General features: G+C 44.1%; 1 protein-coding gene across 6 annotated transcripts in view; it reads left to right on the forward strand.

Moving 5' to 3' along the window:
* Positions 1-7,721: 7,721 nt before the first annotated feature.
* RNF8 (ring finger protein 8) overlaps positions 7,722-19,898 on the forward strand; it is a 39,554-nt gene continuing 27,377 nt past the window's right edge. For 5 of the 6 annotated variants that reach the window (XM_028161192.2, XM_054722210.1, XM_008152026.3 and 2 more), the window contains exons 1-2: positions 9,393-9,566; positions 15,222-15,350. In XM_028161192.2, coding sequence (XP_028016993.2) covers positions 9,456-9,566; positions 15,222-15,350 — 240 coding nt within the window. In that variant the 5' untranslated portion in view covers positions 9,393-9,455. Of the gene's footprint in view, positions 7,757-9,392; positions 9,567-15,221; positions 15,351-19,898 lie in introns of those variants that run through there. The other variant, XM_054722212.1, reaches the window with a different exon arrangement.

Here is a 19,898-nt window from a genome sequence, read left to right on the forward strand (position 1 = left end):
CAGGCCTAGGGACCCTACCCATGCATGAATTTCATGCACCGGGCCTCTAGTAGTTAATATTTTATCACTTCAAGTAAAATGTAGAAGACTTACAACCACATAGATCCTTTTACCATCCCCTTTTATATTATAGTTACATGAATTATGTCAACATACATTGAAAACCTAACCAGATACCGTTATCCTTTTTGCTCTCAATTGTTACATATTTAAAAGAACTAAGAGGATACAGTTACCATTCGTGTTTCTCTTTCATTCCTTAAGTTTTCCTCTGCTGTTATTACCCTTCAACCTAAAAAACTTTCTTGAGCATTTCTCATAAAGCAGGTGTGCTAACAATTCTCATTTTCCTTCATCTGAGAATTATCTTGACTTTGCCTTCAGCCCTGTATATATTTTCTCTGGGTATAGTTATTTTCTTTGGGCACTTTAAAGATGGTCCACTGTCTTCTTTCTGATGAGAATTGTAGGACAGTTGGTGCCTGGAGAGTTAGAGAATTGGTTAGTGTGGACGCACACACGCATGCACACACACACACACACACACACACACGCATGCACACGCGGTGTCAGAAGTGTGAGTAGAAGAAACAAGAGTTGTTTTTCTTTCAGGTTTTTCTCTCAGAGTTTTGCTGCTTCTGCTACTGGGAAGCTCCCCAACTGGGGCCTACTCTCAGCTCAAAGCTGTGAGAGAGAAAAAGAAGGAATTTGAGAAATGCACCCATACAGATAGCTTCTTCAAGTTTTAACTCACCTGCCACCTTTGCCTGCTTGTTCACTTTTCAGAGTTCTCAGCTAGTTGTATTTTGACCTGACTTTCCCGTTGTATTTAGTGGCAGAGAGAGGCTGCAGGGAGCCCGCTCCATCCTGCCTAGCACCAGAAATCCTGCAAACGCTGTGACCACAACCTACAGTAGAAAAGACATTTTACACTGAGCCCGGTACACAGACACAAATATGAGCAACATTTCACAATACTTCCTTCACTATGTGCGGTGGCCTCTGACCTGTCCTGTTGTATTCCTTGTTTCAAAAATGCTGGGTGTTATCCTGAGCTTGAAAAACACAGCTATAAACATTATTCTGAAATGGGAGAGAGAAGCCTGCTACCAGTGGAAATAAACTTAAGCCCATTTTAACAAATGCTGAATCACAAATATAGAGATGATAGTGCAGTAAATTTCTGAGTCTAAAAAGTGTGACGAGAATTACATTATAACCTTATGGAACTCAAGGTTCTCCGTGTAAGAAACACTCCTACCTCCCGCCCCTCCTTCCCCAGTCCTGGGCAAAGGAAATGGAGTGAGGGACCTTTGTGATTTTTATAGTCCAAAAATAGCCAATTCAGAGTGGTGTGGTTTAATTGTAAGTCACCCCAGGCCTAATTTTATATTAGGCACTGATACCTGTATTGCAAAAATTAACAGCCTGAGGCCAATTCTGCAGTGAGAGGAAAACAAGGTAGTATACTGATACCTAATTCCCACTGCCTTCTTCCTCTCCCTCTTGCCTTCCTCCTTCCCACCTTCTTCCTCCTCCTCAATAAAATCAGATGGGTAGCCCGGCAGGTGTAGCTCCGTGGTTGAGTGTCAACCTGTGAACCAAGAGATCATGGTTCAATTCTCGGTCAGGGCACATGTTCGGGTTGTAGGCTCAATCCCCAGTGTGGGGCATGCAGGAGGCAGCCAATCAATGATTCTCTCTAATCATTGATATTTCTATCTCTCTCTCCCTCCCCTTTCCTCTGAAATAAATTTTAAAAATATATGTTTTAAATCAGATGAGTAATAAATATTTGAACTGGACACTGATATTTATCAAGTTAAAGGATGTGAGTGCTTAAAGAAACAGGGCCCTGATCACAAAGGAACGAGCTGGTTTCCTACAGGACTGATTTCAAGTACCTCTGAAATGTTCACCTAATTACTGATTACAGATACCTCCAGAATATAATAAACTTGATGACTCATTATAAGTACTTCCAAAATATCATAAACTTGATTAAAGGTGCCAGAAATATCTTCTGACTTTATACTTGAAATCCTATGTTTACATAAAATATCACTCAGCACACAATCTGTCCAAAGCAGACGGTCCCTGTTCCCCTCCTCACCTGCTTCTGTTTTTCTAAAACATTTCCCGTTAAATAAAAGACATCTTTTCCTAAATCCTTCAGCAGAAATCTTACATTTGGGGGAAGGTGGAAAAGAGACGGTGGTGGAATAAATGAGTAAGAGGAAAGGTAGAGTGAATGAGAATGTGGAGTCATCAGCCTCACCTTCCCCCCACCACACACACACACAGTAAGGCTGGGTCACCCCATCTGGTCACCCTGAGTCTAGGGAATCCACCTGTGCCCTCACTGCCCACCCTACCCCCAAGGTGTGACTAAATGCAGTGATATATTGAAAACTTAGCCTGTGATCTCAAGAGAGTCCTTAAGGAGAAACAACAGGGCTTTGCTTGAGGTGCTACATCAAGACCCCTTTCTTCTCTGCTCAATCTTTTGAAAAGATAATGAAAAAGTTCCTGAATTTGAAAAACACAGCTCATCTTTATTGAACGTCACGTAGACAATCACACTTGAAATCAGTTGGCAGAGCAGTGCCCCCAAAGTGGATTGTTTCATCCTTTTCACCAACTGTGTTTGGTTTACACATTTTGAAAAACTCATCTTGCTTGGAGATAGGTAATAAAAGAATTTAAAGTTTATTGAAGGGATTTCTACTTTATAACTTCACCAATTTAAAGGGGAAACATCCTGTATTCGTGTCTCTTAGATAAGAAAACATAGAAAAGGGTAGGGAGATAGAGTTTGTACCCCCAGGAGGAGGCTTCTGCAGAAGCGGACACTCCATTCGCCAACAGTAGCTAACAATAATTACTGGGTACTTACCATGTGCCACTCATAACTATCTTACAGGAATTAACCAAATGAATCCTCAAAACAATCCTATAAGGTAAATGCTATCCTTATCACCCTCATCTTATAAATGGGGAAACTGAGGATTGGAGAGGTCAAGTAACTGGCTCAAGGTTTCGTATCTAGTATGTAGCAGAGCTAGGATTTGAGCCCAGGCTCCAGACTCCATGCATCTCACTACCACACTCCAGTGGCCTCCAGTTTACTGCTGACTTGGGAAAGGGCTGGCCTCACACAGAACCACACAGCGAGCAAAATGTGACCATTTGTACTCCATCTTTTTCCAATGAGAAAAAGAAAGGAAATGGGAGAGAGGGAGAGAAAGGGAACGCTTTGTCATGATCATCACTTTCATTCTTTAACTTGACTTCTACAGTCTTCCAGAGACAGCTAACTCACCACTAAAATCCATGATGTTAGAGTTGTTTTCCATGATATAGAGTTGTTTCTGGGAACTGGCTGACCAGCCAGGGACTACATTTCCTGACCTTCCTTGGATCGAAGTGGGGTTGTGTGACCAGTTCTCTCCAATAAAATGTAAGCAGCAGGAATATATGTCACTTCTGGGACAAGACAGTTAAAAAGTAGGTGTGCCTTTTCCCGGTTTTGCTCTCTGGATGCAAAGGACTCCGAGCCCTGGACAACAGAGAAGCCACAGGATGACAGTAGTTGAGTTCCTGAATGACTTAATGGAAGGCTGTCCACCAGCCAGGAACACTGCACTGAATAACTGCGTGAGTGAAAAATAAACTTCTACTGTGTTAAGTCACTGAGATTTGGGGTTTGTATATCGCAGCAGCTAGTATTACCATAGCATTAAGGCAGACAACCAGTGACTGTTCAAGGGTCCCCCACCCCACTTTTCCTGTTCCAGTTCCTTTTTGCTACATAACAAACTGTCCCCAGACAATGGCTGAACACAGCTCTGTGGGTCAGGAACTCAGGGCACAAGAGGGATAACTTGGATCTACTCTACAATGTCTGGGGCCTCAGCTGGAAATGTTCAAAGGCTGGGGTGATTCATGGTCAGGGTGTCATCCAGGGGCCCCTTCATTCCCATGTCTGGCAGTTGATGCTGGATGAAGTTGGGACCTCAGTTGGAACTGTTGGCCAGAACATCTACATGTGGCCTCTTCCATGTGGTTCTTTCTGCTTCCTCATGGTGACTGGGTTCCAAGAGCATCCCCAAAAGGCCCAGTGAAAACTTACCTTTGATGGCGTAGCATCCCTTCTCCTGAGTCACATACTCATTTAGATTCTTGCAGCTTGAGGAGTGTCAAGTCACATTGTAAGAGCATTGGGATGGGTGATATTCTTGTAATCATCTTGGAAATTAATCTGCCACATTTTCTTTCCATATTTCTCTCCTGCTTTCCTTTTCTTCTTGCCCTGTGCTTCCTCCTCTTCTTGTCATTTTCCTTCCCCATCTCCCCATTCTTTCTAACATTCCTTAGTTCTGTCCTGTTAACATTGATTGAGCATGTGCAATGAGACATGTCAGATCCACAGGTACAGGTAACACCTCCTTCCTTTTCTGCATCCTGTTCTCTTTCCCAGGTATGGCATCCCAGCTTAAAGACCGCTGCTAGATTGTAATGAGTGCTGCCTCTGGGGCTAGGTAGAGCCAGGCTCACAGCCCTGGCTTTAGTCTCCTGTACTGCCATTTACTAGTTGAGTTACATTCATTCATTCATTCAATAAAAATGTCAGGAATACAACAGAAAACAAGACTTAACCCTTAAGGAGCTCCTGGTAAGGACATCTTAGGCAACCCAGGAGTCTCAGGTTCCTCCTAGGTAAATGGGGATATCTTGCAGGATGGTAGTGAGGATTAAAGTAAAATACACTGAATGGCCAGATAATTATGATCTCTGAACACATAATAATCTGGCCACTCAGTGTATATCCTATATAATAAGAGGCTAATATGCAAATTGTCCCCTCAACCAGGAGTTTGACCAGCAGGCAGGCCGGCCAAACACCCATGTCCCCTCCCCTTGGCCAGGCTGGCCAGACCCTACCCATGCACGAACTCATGCACCAGGCGTTCAGAGATCATAATAATCTGGCCACTCAGTGTATAAAAAGCATGTAATAGGTACTCAAAACGGTACCTACTAATTCATTGTAGAACTATTTGCCATAGCAAAAGACTGGAAAGAACCAAACTGTTTATCAATAAGGGACTGATTGAAGCAACAATGGTACATCCGCGCCATTGAGTAACGTGCATCTGTAAAGAGGAAGCAGGAATATATGTATACACTGCTATGGAGTGCTCCAAGATACATTGTTAAATAAAACAAGCAAGATGTGGGAGTGGGGTGGGGGTGGGGTTGAATAGATGAAGCACAGGGATTTTTGTAGGGCTTAGAAACTATTCTCTGTGATAGTATAATGTGTGACACTATGCATTTTGCCAAAACTTATAGAACTTTACATTAGAACTTTAATGGTACTTAAAATTTTAAAAATCATTCATGAGGTCAAGGGATCCCAGATAGAATGCAGACTTTGACAAAAGAATCTAACCATATGAAATAATCTCTGAAAAGGGTGGGGAAAAGGTGCCAATCCTATTTAAGTAACTCTGGAATTGAGTGAACTCTCTAAGACTAAAGTCAAAAGACCTGCCGTAAGCAGTCTGCTCAGTTGTTAAAGATGTTTCCTGCAGGTGTATGAGTTAACAGTTATGTAGCCACTATACATGTGTACTGGAATGATAGTTAAGTAAATGAATGGCCGATAGTGAGAGCCAGGTTTCTCACTCTTGGAGTGCAAGGTTACAGATAAGCAATGGGATGACTGGAATGATCCAGGTGGCAGCTGGTATTACATTAGAGTTGTAATACGTCAGTATGCATACATTTAGCTTACACATTGAAATAGATAGATGTATGCAGTATATATGTATGTACTAGTATGTATATTTATGTTATTATATACATAAATATAAATACATACATACATAAATATTCATAGTTATGTGGATATAGAGCGGTTAGTATTCATTGACACATATTTTTCCTTGCACTGTCAGCTGAGAGAGCCTATATACAATGACATTCCATTGCCAGCAAGCATACCTAGTGCCCAGATCTTGGTTTCTAATACCATCTATATAATAAAAGCCTAAGCAACCATTACGGTGGAATGACCAGAATGACCAGTCGCTATGATGTGCACTGACCACCAGGGCACAGACACTCAATGCAGGAGCTGCCCCTTGGTGGTCCGTGCGCTCCCACAGCGGGAGCGTCGCTCAGCCAGAAGCCTGGCTCAGGGAAGGCAAGCGCAGCAACGGTGGCGGGAGCCTCTCCCACCTCCACGGCAGCACTAAGGAGCAGCAAGCCAAGCAGTAAGGAGCAGCGAGCAGGCAGGCAGTAAGGAGCAGGCACTCTCGGACTGTGAGAGTGATGTCTGACTGCCGGCTTAGGCCTGCTTCCCCCAGGAAGCGGGCCTAAGCCGGCAGGTGGATATCCCCTGAGGGGTCTCAGACTGCGAGAGGACACAGGCTGGGCTGAGGGCCCCCCACTCCAGTGCAGGAATTTAGTGCACCGGGCCTCTAGATTTCCAAGAAAAGGAACCAGAGGTCCTTGAAGAAATGGCCAATTCTAGGTCTAGAACATCTTGTGCCAGAAAGTAAGGAACTGCTCAATCAAATATATGATGGGAGTTATGTCTTTGGACAATGTAGCTATAGTAGGAACAATCTGAGTAACAAAATAAATGAAGTGGTATTGGATTATAACCCAAACTATAAAATAAATATCTATGAGTCCATATTGATATAAATATATAATTTGATGAATAAATGGGGGAGAAGAGACAAATCTCTTATGCAGAAGAATTTCAAATGACTTAGTGGAACTCCTTCTGAAGTGTGGGCTGTGCACAATGACTTCTTTTCACAGAGCACATTATGGGGAAGGGGGAAAGAGCAACTTTACACACCTAAGCCACGTGATTGAGCTTAATATCCACAGTAAGCATTTGTGTTGAAAGCTTGTAATCTTAATATGATCTGATGAGAATGGCATTTTATCTTTGTGGTCTTCCTCCCCAAAACCTATAGTCTTAGTCTAATAACAAGAAAAAGTCAGACATCCCAGTTGAGGGACATTCTACAAAATACCCAGCCGGTACTCCTCAAAGTCATCAAAAACAAAACAAAAAAGTCAGGAACTGTCACAGCCCAGAGGAGCCTCAGGAGACAGGCCAGGTAGATGTCAGGGTGGCTTCTAGGCCCTCTGGCTGATCCTGGAACAGAGCATAAGGCGGGGTGCAGGCACCGACAGACACCCATGCACAGCTTAGGGAAGCATCTGTTAGAGGGAGCAGTTATGGTACCCACCAATTTTCCTAGCCCTTCGTGACATCACAGGCCAAAATTCTTGATCTGACAATGCCACACAGATTGGTTGTAGCCATGGTTAGGAAATTGGGTTCTGGAAACAGACTTCAATTGGAATCCTACTCCGCCACTTAATTTTTACTTTGAGAAGACTTCTAAACCTCTGTGTACCTCTTTTCTCACCATCCCTAAAATAGGAATTATAATTGTAACCACTATCATCATATTATTCGTGAGTGGCAAGCAAATAAGATAATGTAGGGAGCTTGGCCCAGTTGTTGGCACTTAGCTCTCAATAAATGTTAGCTACTTACTATTATACTTTGTATAACTTACTTAATACATGTCTTTCTTCCCCACAGAATTTGAGAAAATCATTAACCAGGTATTGGAAAATTGAAAAGACAAAAGGAGACATTGAGTTATCACAGAGATACTCACTATAGGGAGCTGCTACCACATTATATTGGAGAATCAAAGTAAGAACTTGGAAGTTTTTTTGTTTTTCAATTGACAGCTTTATGCCCTAGCCAGTTTGGCTCAGTGGATAGAGCATTGGCCTGCGGACTGATGGGCCATGGGTTCAATTCCCAGTCAAAGGCAGGCACCTTGGCTGCAGGCTCAATCCCCAGCGCTGGTGGGTGCGGGAGGAGGAGGTGGGAAGGTGGCTGGAGGGAGCTAACCAATCAATGTGTCTCTCACATCCACGTTTCTCTCTGTTTCTCCCCCTCCCTTCCACGCTCTCTAAAAATCAATAGAAAAATATCCTTAGGTGAGGATTAACACACACACACAAATAACAGGTTTATTAAGGATAATTTACATACCATAAAATTCATTCATTGGAAGTGTATGTATGTTTCAATGACCTTAGTAAACGTATACAACTGTGCAATCATAACTACAATTCAGTTTTAGAAAATTTCTAGCACTTTCCAAAATTCTCTCAAGTCTATTTGCACTCCATCTTGGCTCCCACACCTAAGCCTCAAGTAACTGATTTCTTATTTTGTTTTGCTAATTCTCCCTGTATTTTTAGAGAGAGTGGAAGAAAGGGGAAGAGGGGTGAAGAGAGTTCGAGAGAAACGTTATGTAAGAGTTGCCTCCTGCGCCTCCACCGGGGCCAGGATCAAACACACAACCCAGATATGTGGCTCCTGATGGGGATCAACCCACTACCCTTCCTGTGCTGGCCACCCTCCAACCACTGAGCTACACTGGCCAGAAATCTATCTGACTGAATAGATTTTCCTAGTGTGAGTTTTATTTAAAAAGAAGAAATCCAGTAAAAGGAAATCATGCAAAATATATACCACTTAGGAACAGACTTAACATTTTAAAATTATCACAAGTTTAATGTTTAAAAGTTGGTTACAGTTTTATGGAAATCGTCATGAAGCAAATGTAAAAAAAAAAAGGAAGGAAGGAAGGAAGGAAGGAAGGAAGGAAGGAAGGAAGGAAGGAAGGAAGGAAGGAAGGGAGGGAGGGAGGGAGGGAGGGAGGGAGGGAGGGAGGGAGGGAGGAAGAAGGAAGAAGGAAGGAAGGAAGGGAGGAAGGAAGGAAGGAAAGAAGGAAGGAAGGAAGGAAGGAAGGAAGGAAGGAAGGAAGGAAGGAAGGAAGGAAGGAAGGAAGGAAGAAAGAAAGAAGAAAGGAAAGAAAAAAAGAAAGAGAAAGCAGGAGAGAAAGAGCCGCAGCCGCTTTGACTCAGGGGATAGAGCAGAGGCCTGGGGACTGGAGGGTCGATCCCCAGGAGCCAGCCAATAAATGACTCTCATAGTTGAAGTTTCTCTCTCCCTCCCTCTCTGAAATCAATAAAAATATATTTGTTTTTTAAAAAAGAGAAAGGAAAGGTGAGAAGAGGTTCCAGTTCAGTGCGGCTAGAACGGGGGGTAGGGCGGCGTCTAGGAGGGGCGAGGAGGGTGCGCCTCCAGAGTTGGACGACCCAACACCCGCGCCGCACTCAGGGCGCACCTGCGGGAGTCCGCCTTCCTCCCGCGCAGGCGCAGTGGCTCCGCTGGCGGCGGGGGCGGGCTGGGCGGGAGTTCGCGCCCATCGCGAGCGCAGAGCGATTGCTTCTGCCTGTTGTGTGGCTGTGTTGTCAGAGAAGCGGCGCGGCGCGGCGGCCGGAACCCGGCCGGGGGCTGGCTGCGTGCTGACCGAGGGCCGGGGCCGAGGGCCATGGGGGACCCCGGCTCCCGGGCTCGGCGGGAGCGCCCCGGGGGCCGCAGCTGGTGCCTGCGGCGCGTGGGCATGGACGCCGAATGGCTGCTGCTGGAGGACGGGAGCGAGGTGCGCGGGCCGCGGGGGAGGCGCAGGGGAGCCGGGGGTGAATGGGAAGCGGTGGGAGCGGGACGGGAGAGGCGCCGGGCTGGGGAGGGAGACGGGCTGCGGTGCGTGCGGCTGAGGGGAAAGCGGGGACCCTGAGGGGGGAAGGGCCGGAGGCGAGCCGGGAGCCCAAGCCGGGAGGAGCCGGGCAGGTGGGTGCAGAGGACGTGAGGACCCGCTGGGTTTGGGGGAAGGAGGCGACTTACGGGGGACGGGCAGCCCCAGTTTGGGTCGCGCGGAGCCCTGCGCGGGCGGCGGAACCGTGAGCCCAACTTGCGCGGAGAGCGTGAACTTTCTCTAGTTTATTTTGAAAACAGTTGCGAGTTTTGAGTCAAATCGCTCAAACTTTAATGTAAAAAAGCCTTCTTTTCTAACTCCTGAGGGGAATGGGCGCGGTGGGACGGGCCACGATTCTCCTGTGAGACTCGGTGCTGCCGAGCGGGACCCCGAGCTGGGTCGTGACCGCGATTGGGAAACAGCAGGAGCTGCTGATGCCTTTCCCCAGGGCGGCCATAAGTGCAAAATAAAACCCCAGGGGAGGGGAGGCAGTTCCTCCTGGAGGCCGTTTGGAATGTGGGGTTCTAAGGAGGGCGAGGAGGAGGGAGGAGGGAGGCGGGGCAGGGACCAGCTGGTCGGGACTGGAACCTTTGGGTCTTGGAAATAATTTGTATGGAAGACAAAGAAGTCTTTCATCATTACGTATGCATGTTTAATTAGATTTTCCTATCAACTATAGTCTCAGTTCAGTCTTCCAGGTACTTATTGAGTACTTACATTGTTTAGTGTATTGTAAGGGAGCCAAATAATAAGGACTTCTGCTCTCAAGGCGTCTATGGCTGAATGAGGAAAAAGGATTTTACACACAGTAAAGCGGTGTGAGAACATTGAGGCAGGCATGAATGATCAAGTGCCAAGATGTGGATTGTTTAGTGATGTCTTAGAGCAATGGTTCCTCAGTGCAGAGGAGGGATTCAGGTCCAGCCTTAAATGTTGCTAGCTAGGGTAGGGGTTTTAAAGGGTTACCTGCATGCTGTGATTTGGAGAACATCGGAAGACACTTCTGCCCCCAAATCCCTCTTCTCTCCAGGTGTCAATACCCAAGAGTCCACATCAGGCATTCATCCTTTTAGAGAATGCACATTTACCTTTTCCTGCACTGCCCTTTCCAAAAATCATATGCCTTTGGGAAGTTTCACAAATGAAGATTCCAACACCTGAATAATAACTATATTTGCATAGTGTTGGGGCTTTCGCATAATTACCTCATCTGAGCCCTACACGTGTACTATGCTCCCACACACAATTCTGTAAGGTACTTGGAGGTCAGGTGTTAACTCATTTTTCAGATTAAATTGCTGTGGATTAATTTATTACTTCTGAATAGCTTGGTAATACTGGGAGTCTAGATGAGGGAAGGGGAGGACAGAAAGAATTAAAACACCTGCAGCCAAGGCAAAAGACCTAAAAAGCATTCCTATACATATTTTAAACTGGTGGATCATTTTGTGTGGGGTCGCTGTCTCTGGGGAGAGGCCCACAGATGCCAGAGTGAATGGCGAAAGCAGGTAGGAGGATTGGCTTCTCACAGTCCTGTGTGGTGGAGAGGCCTGCCAGGCCTGGATGTATTCAAGGGTGGGGTGTCTTAGGAACTATTTGGAGCATAGCCTGCAGTATGTATGAAGAGAGGCCTGAGTGAAAGCCAAGAGGTGAAGTCTTACTTATTGTAATAGTCCCAAACCATAGCACAAGCTGATGTGCATATGACTTTAAGAGGTATGCTGATATCATTTAATTATAACAGCAGTGTAAGGTCAATTTCCTGCCTTCCTAGTTCACTTCACAGTCTCAGATTTCACAGATTAAATGATAAAACAAGGTTCCTCTAATTTCACTGTAGGGAATACTGTAGTAAATTGTCTGCCTGAATCTACGTCTTTAAATTTCTTAAACCAGAGCATTTTTTGAAAAAACAAATTAGAGAGATTTATTGCAAATTATCTAGTTTCCTGGTCATATAAGTATGTAGGCCTTTGGGGAAAATCATAGTATCTTCTTCTTTTCCTTGTTCTTTCTTCTCTTGTGTTTGATTTTCACAAAACTTTTTGCACTGAGAGGGTTGGAAAAGGGAAAGGATGGTTCTAGAATACATGCTGGTCATCTGGGAAACGGGAGCCATTCCCAGGAGGAAAGCGATAGGATTGGTGAAGGCGGGTAAGGACAAGATAATCTTGTAGACCAATGATCTCAGTAAGCTCAAAGCTTTGCAAAACTGTTGCACAGCAAATAGAAACAACCCCAACATAGGAGCTGGTAGTTTGTTGGCACTCAGTTCCCACTGGAAATTTAGTTTTGTGTTAACAAATGATGCTGGGATATCCTGATAAGCTCACTTCAGGCTGTTGAGCCATGGTTTACTAATGTAAATTTTAGGGCCAGTGAAGAGAAGGACCAGAAAGAGTGTTTCTACCCGAGCTGGTTTAGCTCAGTGGATAGAGTGTTGCCTGCAGACCAAAGAGTCCCAGGTTTGATTCTGGTCAGGGGCAGTACCTTGTACCTCGGTTGCAGGCTCCTCCCCTTCCTGGGCAGAAGGCAACCAGTCGATGTTTCTCTCTGTCTTTCCCTCTCTCTTCCACTTTCTAAAAATCAATGGAAAAATATCTTCAGGTGAGGATTAAAAAGAAACAAAAAGAGTGTTTCCTTCCTTTTCTAGATCCAGAGTCTGTAGGAGGCAATTTCAGAAAAAGAGCACTCATTTCCCTTTTCTGTATTACTTTTTCCAGGCTACTTATAATGGCAATATGGCTCTCCCCTCAAGTATTAAAATGGAATATGGAATACTTTGTTTTAGAAATAAAGCTTCCTAAATGGGAATTCTTACTGAATATGGTTGATGATAAATCCTTAAATATTCAATTTTTAAAGGATATATACATATATTAATTCAGAGGAACTTCTATAATTAATGGATTTTAAAAATATGTATATTTTTTATTGATTTCAGAGAGGAATGAGAGGAAGAGAGATGGAAGCATCAATGATGACAGAGTCATTGATCAGCTGCCTCCTGTATGCCCCACACTGGAAATTGAGCCCACAACCCAAGCATGTCCCCCGACCTGGAATCAAACCGTAACCTCCTGGTTCATAGGTCGATGCTCAACCACTGAGCCACCACAGCCAAGCCAATTAATGGAATTTCTGACAAACCATCAAAGAACTGCAAAACTTTGGACTTAAGGTTTTGGTCGAAGTGGTCACCACAAAATATTTAAGGGCAACAAGTCAGATTTTAAGAGTTCCTGACTGCTTGTTGCTCCATAGTTTCCAGTGGTTTAACCCAGTTTCCAACTTCTGACCTAAAAAGCACCCATTTTAGAATCTGGGAGGACAGGATGCATAAGCAAGATCTCTTTATTACATTCATTCTCAGACATTTACTGAGCACCATGTCAGGTACAGAAATGCGGTGGTACACAAGACAGATAAGGTCCCGGCTCATGAAATTTATATTCTAGTAAGAGGGAGACAGAAATAAATAAAACGAGCAAGTTAGTTTGGATTGTGATAAATGCATGCTAATAACATAAAGGAATGCAATGGGGTAGGATGGAGGCGGGTAGGGAACAGGCAGCAACTTTTGATAGGGTAATCAGGGTTGGCCTCTGAGGAGCTGAAAATTGAAAGATGAGAAGGAGCCCATATAAATGTCTGAGAGAATTGTGTTCTAAGCAGAGCCGGACAAGTGGAAAGGTGTCGGTGAGTGTTTCTGATCATGGTGTGAGATAAGACCAAAGAGGTGGAGTAGATTAGGACATTCAGGGCCGCATGGGCTATGGAAGGAAGTTTGGAGACTTTTAAGGAAAGAGGAAATGATCTGATAAAAAGTTTTTACATTACCCCCAGCTGCTGTTTGAAGAATAAAGTTTAAGAGGACTAATGCAAAAGTAAAAACAGCATAACTAGAGGAAGCCAGGTTGTTTTGACTAAGATAGTGGCCATAGAGATAGAAGTGAAGAGATATAGGACATACTAAATTACAACTAGTAGAATTTGCTGATGATTTGAATGTGGGAATGAGGGACAGAAGAATCAAAGATAGCTCCTGAGCTTTGGGCTAAGCGATGATTGGATGATAGTGTCAGTTACTGAGGTGAAAGTCTGTGGGGAAGAAAAGATGGAGCAAGGAAAGTCTTTTGGTCTTTGAGGGACTGAGGAGGACAGGCCTGATCCTGAAAGATTTTCCAAAGGAGCAAAGAGGGCAGCTTGTAGAAAACCACAGACCATTTGGTGTAATGTTCCCAGGTAAAGTGTGGTGTGGGCCATTAAAGAGGTGGCTTGTGCTGTAAGAAGAATAAGCAGGAAATTCCAAGATCTCGATCTCAGAAAAATTACATTTTCTTCCTCAACAGGGTTATTATGAACTAGAGTGGTCCATCAGGAAAGTATGGTAGATGTCACTTGGGGGCCCCTTTGCAAGCTTTTCCAGGGGCTCTCATGCTGTCCTTGTGGATAAGATGGAAAGTATGCACTTGATGCATAGACTTTGGTTGAATTACAGCTGGTTGAAGGGTATATCCAGAATGTGTGGTAGAATGTCTACTAGGCATTCCTGAGAGCTTTGTCTTTGGCTACGTCCTCTTTCAATCTTCTATCTGTGTCTTGAATGAAAGTACACAGGCATCATATTCGTTTGGTGAAAGGAATGTTGAGTTTATCTGATGGCAGATTAAAAATTCATAAAGGTCTTGACAAGCTCATGTGATAGGTTGAACTAACAAGATGAAGTTTAATAGGAATCAATGTAAGTTCCTTCACGTGAGTACAGATTTACCAACTAGTCAAGAGACGTGACTTCGCATGCAATTCTTGGGGGAGGGTCAGACCAATAAAAATTTAATCATTCCTAAGCCTTAGGGTACATTGTGTGATAGATCTGCTATGAATGCTAATGCAATTTATATGCTCCAGTGATGATATTTAGAACTTGGAAACTGATACTTGGATTCAACTGTGTAATAGAAATTAAGTTTGTTTTTCTTATAATGGCATCCGGGAATAAAAATATACCATTAAGATAGTAAAAAGAGACTCAAACCTATGCCATGAGAGTTAGGTTGAAGTAACTGGGAACATAGGGCCAACAGAAGAAAAGATTTGATAGGCACTATAGCTGTCATGTGGGAGGGGAATTGGAGATTTTCTGATAGTGCCCATGGCAGAGCCAGGGCCAATGGATGGAATTTATAATGAGAAAGATGCCAAGTCTGAGCCATTAAAAAATTGGACAGATTGTCTTATATAGAAGCTGTAGTTCTTGGCAGTGGTTAAGACTAGTTGATGAGGGTGTATAGAAAGAATTTCTCATCTCAGAGTCCCACCAACCCTGACGTTCCATGAGTAAATGCATTCAGCTGTCTCTTCTTGTCACAGCTTCTTGCCTTTTTCTTCTTGGTGGCTCCATGGCAGCTGAAGGAGGATAGCTGCTGAGCTGTGTGGGTTTCATGGGAGTCTGTTTTCATGTCAGGACATGTGTACACCACTGGTTGACAAGATTGTCAAAAGGACCTCCCTTTTCAGCACAATGGTTGATGGTGTCTCATATTGTTGTTGTCTTCCTAGGTGACTTTAGGGAGAGGACTTGGTGTCACATACCAACTGGTATCAAAACTCTGCCCTCTGATGATTTCCCGAAACCACTGTGTTTTGAAGCAGAACATGGAGGGCCAGTGGACAATTATGGACAACAAGGTAACGGGAATCCATAAATGCCAATGACTTTCATTGTTTTTTTGTTCATTTTTAAATTGCTTTTTTTTTGTACAGATAATACATGGTATAAAATTTAAAGATTCAAAAATATATCATCTCCCCTAACCACCCAGTTATCTTCCCCAGAGACAACCACTTGTGTATGCTGCCAGAGATTAGATTATGTCAAAGTAATTTCTAAGGACTTGAAGCTAGTTACTCTGAAATGAACACCTGAATTGCGGCAGTAGGTTTGCTCCAGAAACTAGACTAAGTTATTGGAGGAATTGGCCCTTTGTCACTTGAAGGGAATCTAGTGAAGATTTTTGTTTGAGGATTAACAAAAATTAGATGAAGTTAAATGGTTCTGAAATGAATTCCTACATGTAAAGAGGATTATCCCCACACCATCAAGCAATGCTGGGGACACCAGCTGGGTGTCCTACAATTCTGACACTGTCTACCTATCTCCATGACGATGGCATCAAATCCCACAGGTAAAGGGCTCAGCTCTACAAGCCCATCCTCCACTTTGGATTCCAATCGAGAGCCCAGGTTAACACCTGTGCTTCTGATCAACTAGCTATAGATTGGAGGTTCCAAAGACCCCTTCCTTGGACTTCAGATACCAGTTGCAAGTCCAGGTTGTACTTGTACTTCTGACCGGCTGGCTATAAATCAGAGGTTCCCAAGACCTCCTTCCTTATGGATTGAATTAATTAGCTAGAGTGACTCACAGAAACATTTACTTACATTTACCAGTTTATTATGAAAGGACTAGAGGCCTGATGCATGAAATTTGTGCATGGATAGGATCTCTAGGCCTGGCCGGCAATCAGGGCCAATCAGGTTCCCTGCTTCCCGCCTATCCGCCTCCTCCTTCCCTTGCCACCTGCGTTCCCCGCCTCCTTGCCTCCTTCTTCCCTCCTTCAGCGTCCTGCCACCACCGCTGGTCACCCATGTTTCACACCACCCCCTGGTGGTCAGTGCACGTCATAGCGAGCGATTGAGCTCTTGGTCGAACTCCCGAGGGAACACTTTGCATATTAGCCTTTTATATATACAGATAGGAGGGTTTCCGGTTAAGATGGTACATAAATATGCATAGTACCTATATCCTTCCACAACCACATCAAAATTACAACTAAACTACAGAACAACCATCATTCAGAATTGCCTGAAATCTAGCTGGATGGGAGTCCTACAACTAAAGATAGACAGAAAAAGCCACATCCAACTGTGGGACTGGCTGGTTCATACCTGTGTGTGGCAGATAAAAATCAGGAGGGATATCTCAGCCACAAAAGTCTCCCCTTAGGAGCAAGGGGTTCCAGCCCCATACCATGCCCCCAGTCCAGGATTCCAGTACCATGAAGAGAAGTCCCCACAGCTTCTGTCTGTAAAAACCAGCAGGCATTGTGACTAAGTGACACGGAGGTTGCTGGAGTCCCAGGCAGCTCCTCTTAAAGGGACTGTGCATGGATTTACTCAGACTCACCCGCTCTGAGCTCCAGCGCTAGGGCAGCAGCTTGAAAGGCACCAGGAACATACAGGGAGGAACTGAATTGTCATCAGGGCAAGAGCTAGAAGGGCAGCTTTCCCCCAGACAGAAGTGCTGGCAGAGGCCTTTGTTCCTTTTCTGAGCTCTATCCCAACAGAGCCATATCTGAGTCTCCATCAACTCGCTACCACTGCTTCCCATCTCCCTTCCCGTCCTGTGATTCCCTGAGACCCTGCCCCACCACTCAAACTCTTTCCGATGGCTTTTCTATACGAATGGCCTTTCTTGGCTCATGCTTATGTTCACAGCTTGGCCTCTCCTGGGCACCTCCAAGCCCAGCACAAGTAGCAGCCATCTGCAGATTTCTTTGTAGCTCATGCTGCGTGGCCCCTGACCTTGACCTGCACCTCCCAGGAAGCCCCAGAGCCAGCATACCCAGTGGACAACTTCAGATCACCTCAAAGTATCTCTACAACAGCATACTCAAGGGGTGGACTCATTGAGTACCAGAACCCTGCTGATGTAAGTCCTGCTCTGAAGAGTAGGCCTCTGCACAGCTGATCTTCAGTGGTGGTCACAGCCAGTCCTTGCAGTCAATCAGCCTGGGGAAAAAATCCCTCTCATTGATGTGCCAACAGTAATGAAGGCTTAACTACAACAGGAGGATGTACACAGCCCACTCCTCTTAAAGGGACTGTGCATGGATTTACTCAGACTCACCCGCTCTGAGCTCCAGCGCTAGGGCAGCAGCTTGAAAGGCACCAGGAACATACAGGGAGGAACTGAATTGTCATCAGGGCAAGAGCTAGAAGGGCAGCTTTCCCCCATGGGTGCACCTGGAGTGCCCAGCTTGTGTGAACAGGAAGCTGTGCCACTGGTTCCTATAGGACACTTGCTATATTAGACCACTCTCCCAAGCCTGGGAGACATAGCACCTCTACCTAATACATAGAAACAAACACAGGTGACTGCCAAAACGAGGAAACAAAGAAATACGTTCCAAGTGAAAAAACAGAACAGAACTCCAGAAAAAGTACTAAACAAAATGGAGACAAGCAATCTATTAGATGCAGAGTTCAAAACACTGGTTATAGGGAGGCTCAATGAACTTAGGGGAAGAGTAGAGGAACTTAAAGAGAGCTTCAACAACATAAAAAAGGACGTGGAAACCATAAAAAGATCCAGTCATAAGTGAAGGATGTACTAACTGAAATGAAGAATAATTTACAGGGAATCAACAGTAGAGTACATGAAGCCAAGAATCAAAACTGATTTGTTTTTGTTTTGTTTTTAATGTATTCTTATTGATTTCAGAGAGAAAGGGAGAGAGAGGTAGAAACATCAATGATGAGAGAGAATCATTGATCAGCTGCCTCCTGCATGCACCCTACTGGGGATTGAGCCCACAACCCAGGCATGTGCCCTTGACCAGAATCAAACCTGGGACCCTTCAGTCCACAGACCAGTGCTCTATCCACTGAGCCAAACCAGCCAGGGTGCAGTGATTTGTGATTCAGAAAACAACCAATCAGAGCAGCAAAAAAAAAAAAAGAATCCAAAATAAATGAGGATAAATGTAAGGAGCTTCTGGGACAACTTCAAGCTTATCAACATTCTCATCATGGGTGTGTCAAAAGGAGAAAAGAGAAAACAAGAAGTTGAAAAGCTGTTTGAAAAAATAATAGCAGAAAATGTCCCAACCTATTGAAGGAAATAGACATACAAGACTAGGAAGTGCAGAATCACAAACTGGATAAACCCAAAAGAGGCCCACACCAAGACACATCATAATTAAAATGCCAGAGGTTAAAGACAGAGAATTTTAAAAGCAGCAAGAGAAAAACAGTTAGTTACCTACAAGAGAGCTTCCATAAGACTGTCAGCTGATTTCTCAACAGAAACTTTGCAGGCCAGAAGGAAATGGCAAGAAATATTAAAGTGATGAAAAGCAAGGACCTACAACCAAGATTACCCAGCAAAACTAGCATTTAGAATAGGACATATAAAGAGCTTCCCAGATAAGAAAAGGCTAAAGGAGTTCACCACCACCAAACTAGAAATGTTAAATGGTCTTTCTTTAAGAAAAAAAAGGGAAAAAAAGATTAAAAATATGAACAGTAAAATGTCAATATATATATACATATCAACAATTGAATCTAAAATAATAATGAACAAGCAGAACAGAAACAGACTCATAGATACAGAGAACATTTTGATGGTTGCCAGATAGCAGGGTTGGGGGGATGGATGAAAGAGGTGAAGGGATTAAGAAGTACATATAGATTTTTACAGAATAGTCACGGGGATATAAAGTTCATCATAGGGAATATAGTCAATAATGTTCTAATAACTGCGTATGGTGTCAGATGGGTACAAGATTCATTGGGATGATCACCTGAAACTAATATAAATATTGTATGTCAACTGTAATTGAAAAATAAAAGATTTTTTTAAAAAAGGATATGATAAGGGATATAGATGAACATCCACTTGGAAGAGATTGTAGGGCAAGGTGTGTGGGAAAGAGCGTGGAACTTTCATGCCTGTCTGGGTACACCATTCTCCCAGCACCTCCATGTGTTCACCAACCCTCAGAACCTGTCCTTTTTTGGGGTCGGGGGTAGGGGTGGGGGGTGTTAATGGAAGCTTCATTACAGAGGTGTGATTGATTAAATCATTGGCCATTAGTGATGACTTCAACCTCCAGCCATCCCCTCCCAAGAGATACAGGAGTGGGAATTAAAAGTTCCAGCCTCCCTGGCAATCAGCCCTCATTCTTAGGTGACCTAGGGACAGTCCCAAAGTCACCTCATTAACTTAACAAAAGACACCTTGATCTCTTATCACTGCTTAGGAAATTCCAAGGGTTTCAGAAGCTTTGTGCTAGAAACGGGGGTGAAGTCCAAATATATGCTGCTGCTTATAATTCACAATATCACAAGTGTCCTGCAGACCTGCCCAGCAGCCTCCTTTTTCATGCATAAAACTGTTAGATTTAAGCTGTTGGAGAAAGTACCTTCCTGCACTGGGTTAAGTTGAGTTGGCAC

The sequence above is a fragment of the Eptesicus fuscus genome, chromosome 10 (genome assembly GCF_027574615.1).
Source record: "Eptesicus fuscus isolate TK198812 chromosome 10, DD_ASM_mEF_20220401, whole genome shotgun sequence".
Taxonomy (NCBI): domain Eukaryota; kingdom Metazoa; phylum Chordata; class Mammalia; order Chiroptera; family Vespertilionidae; genus Eptesicus; species Eptesicus fuscus.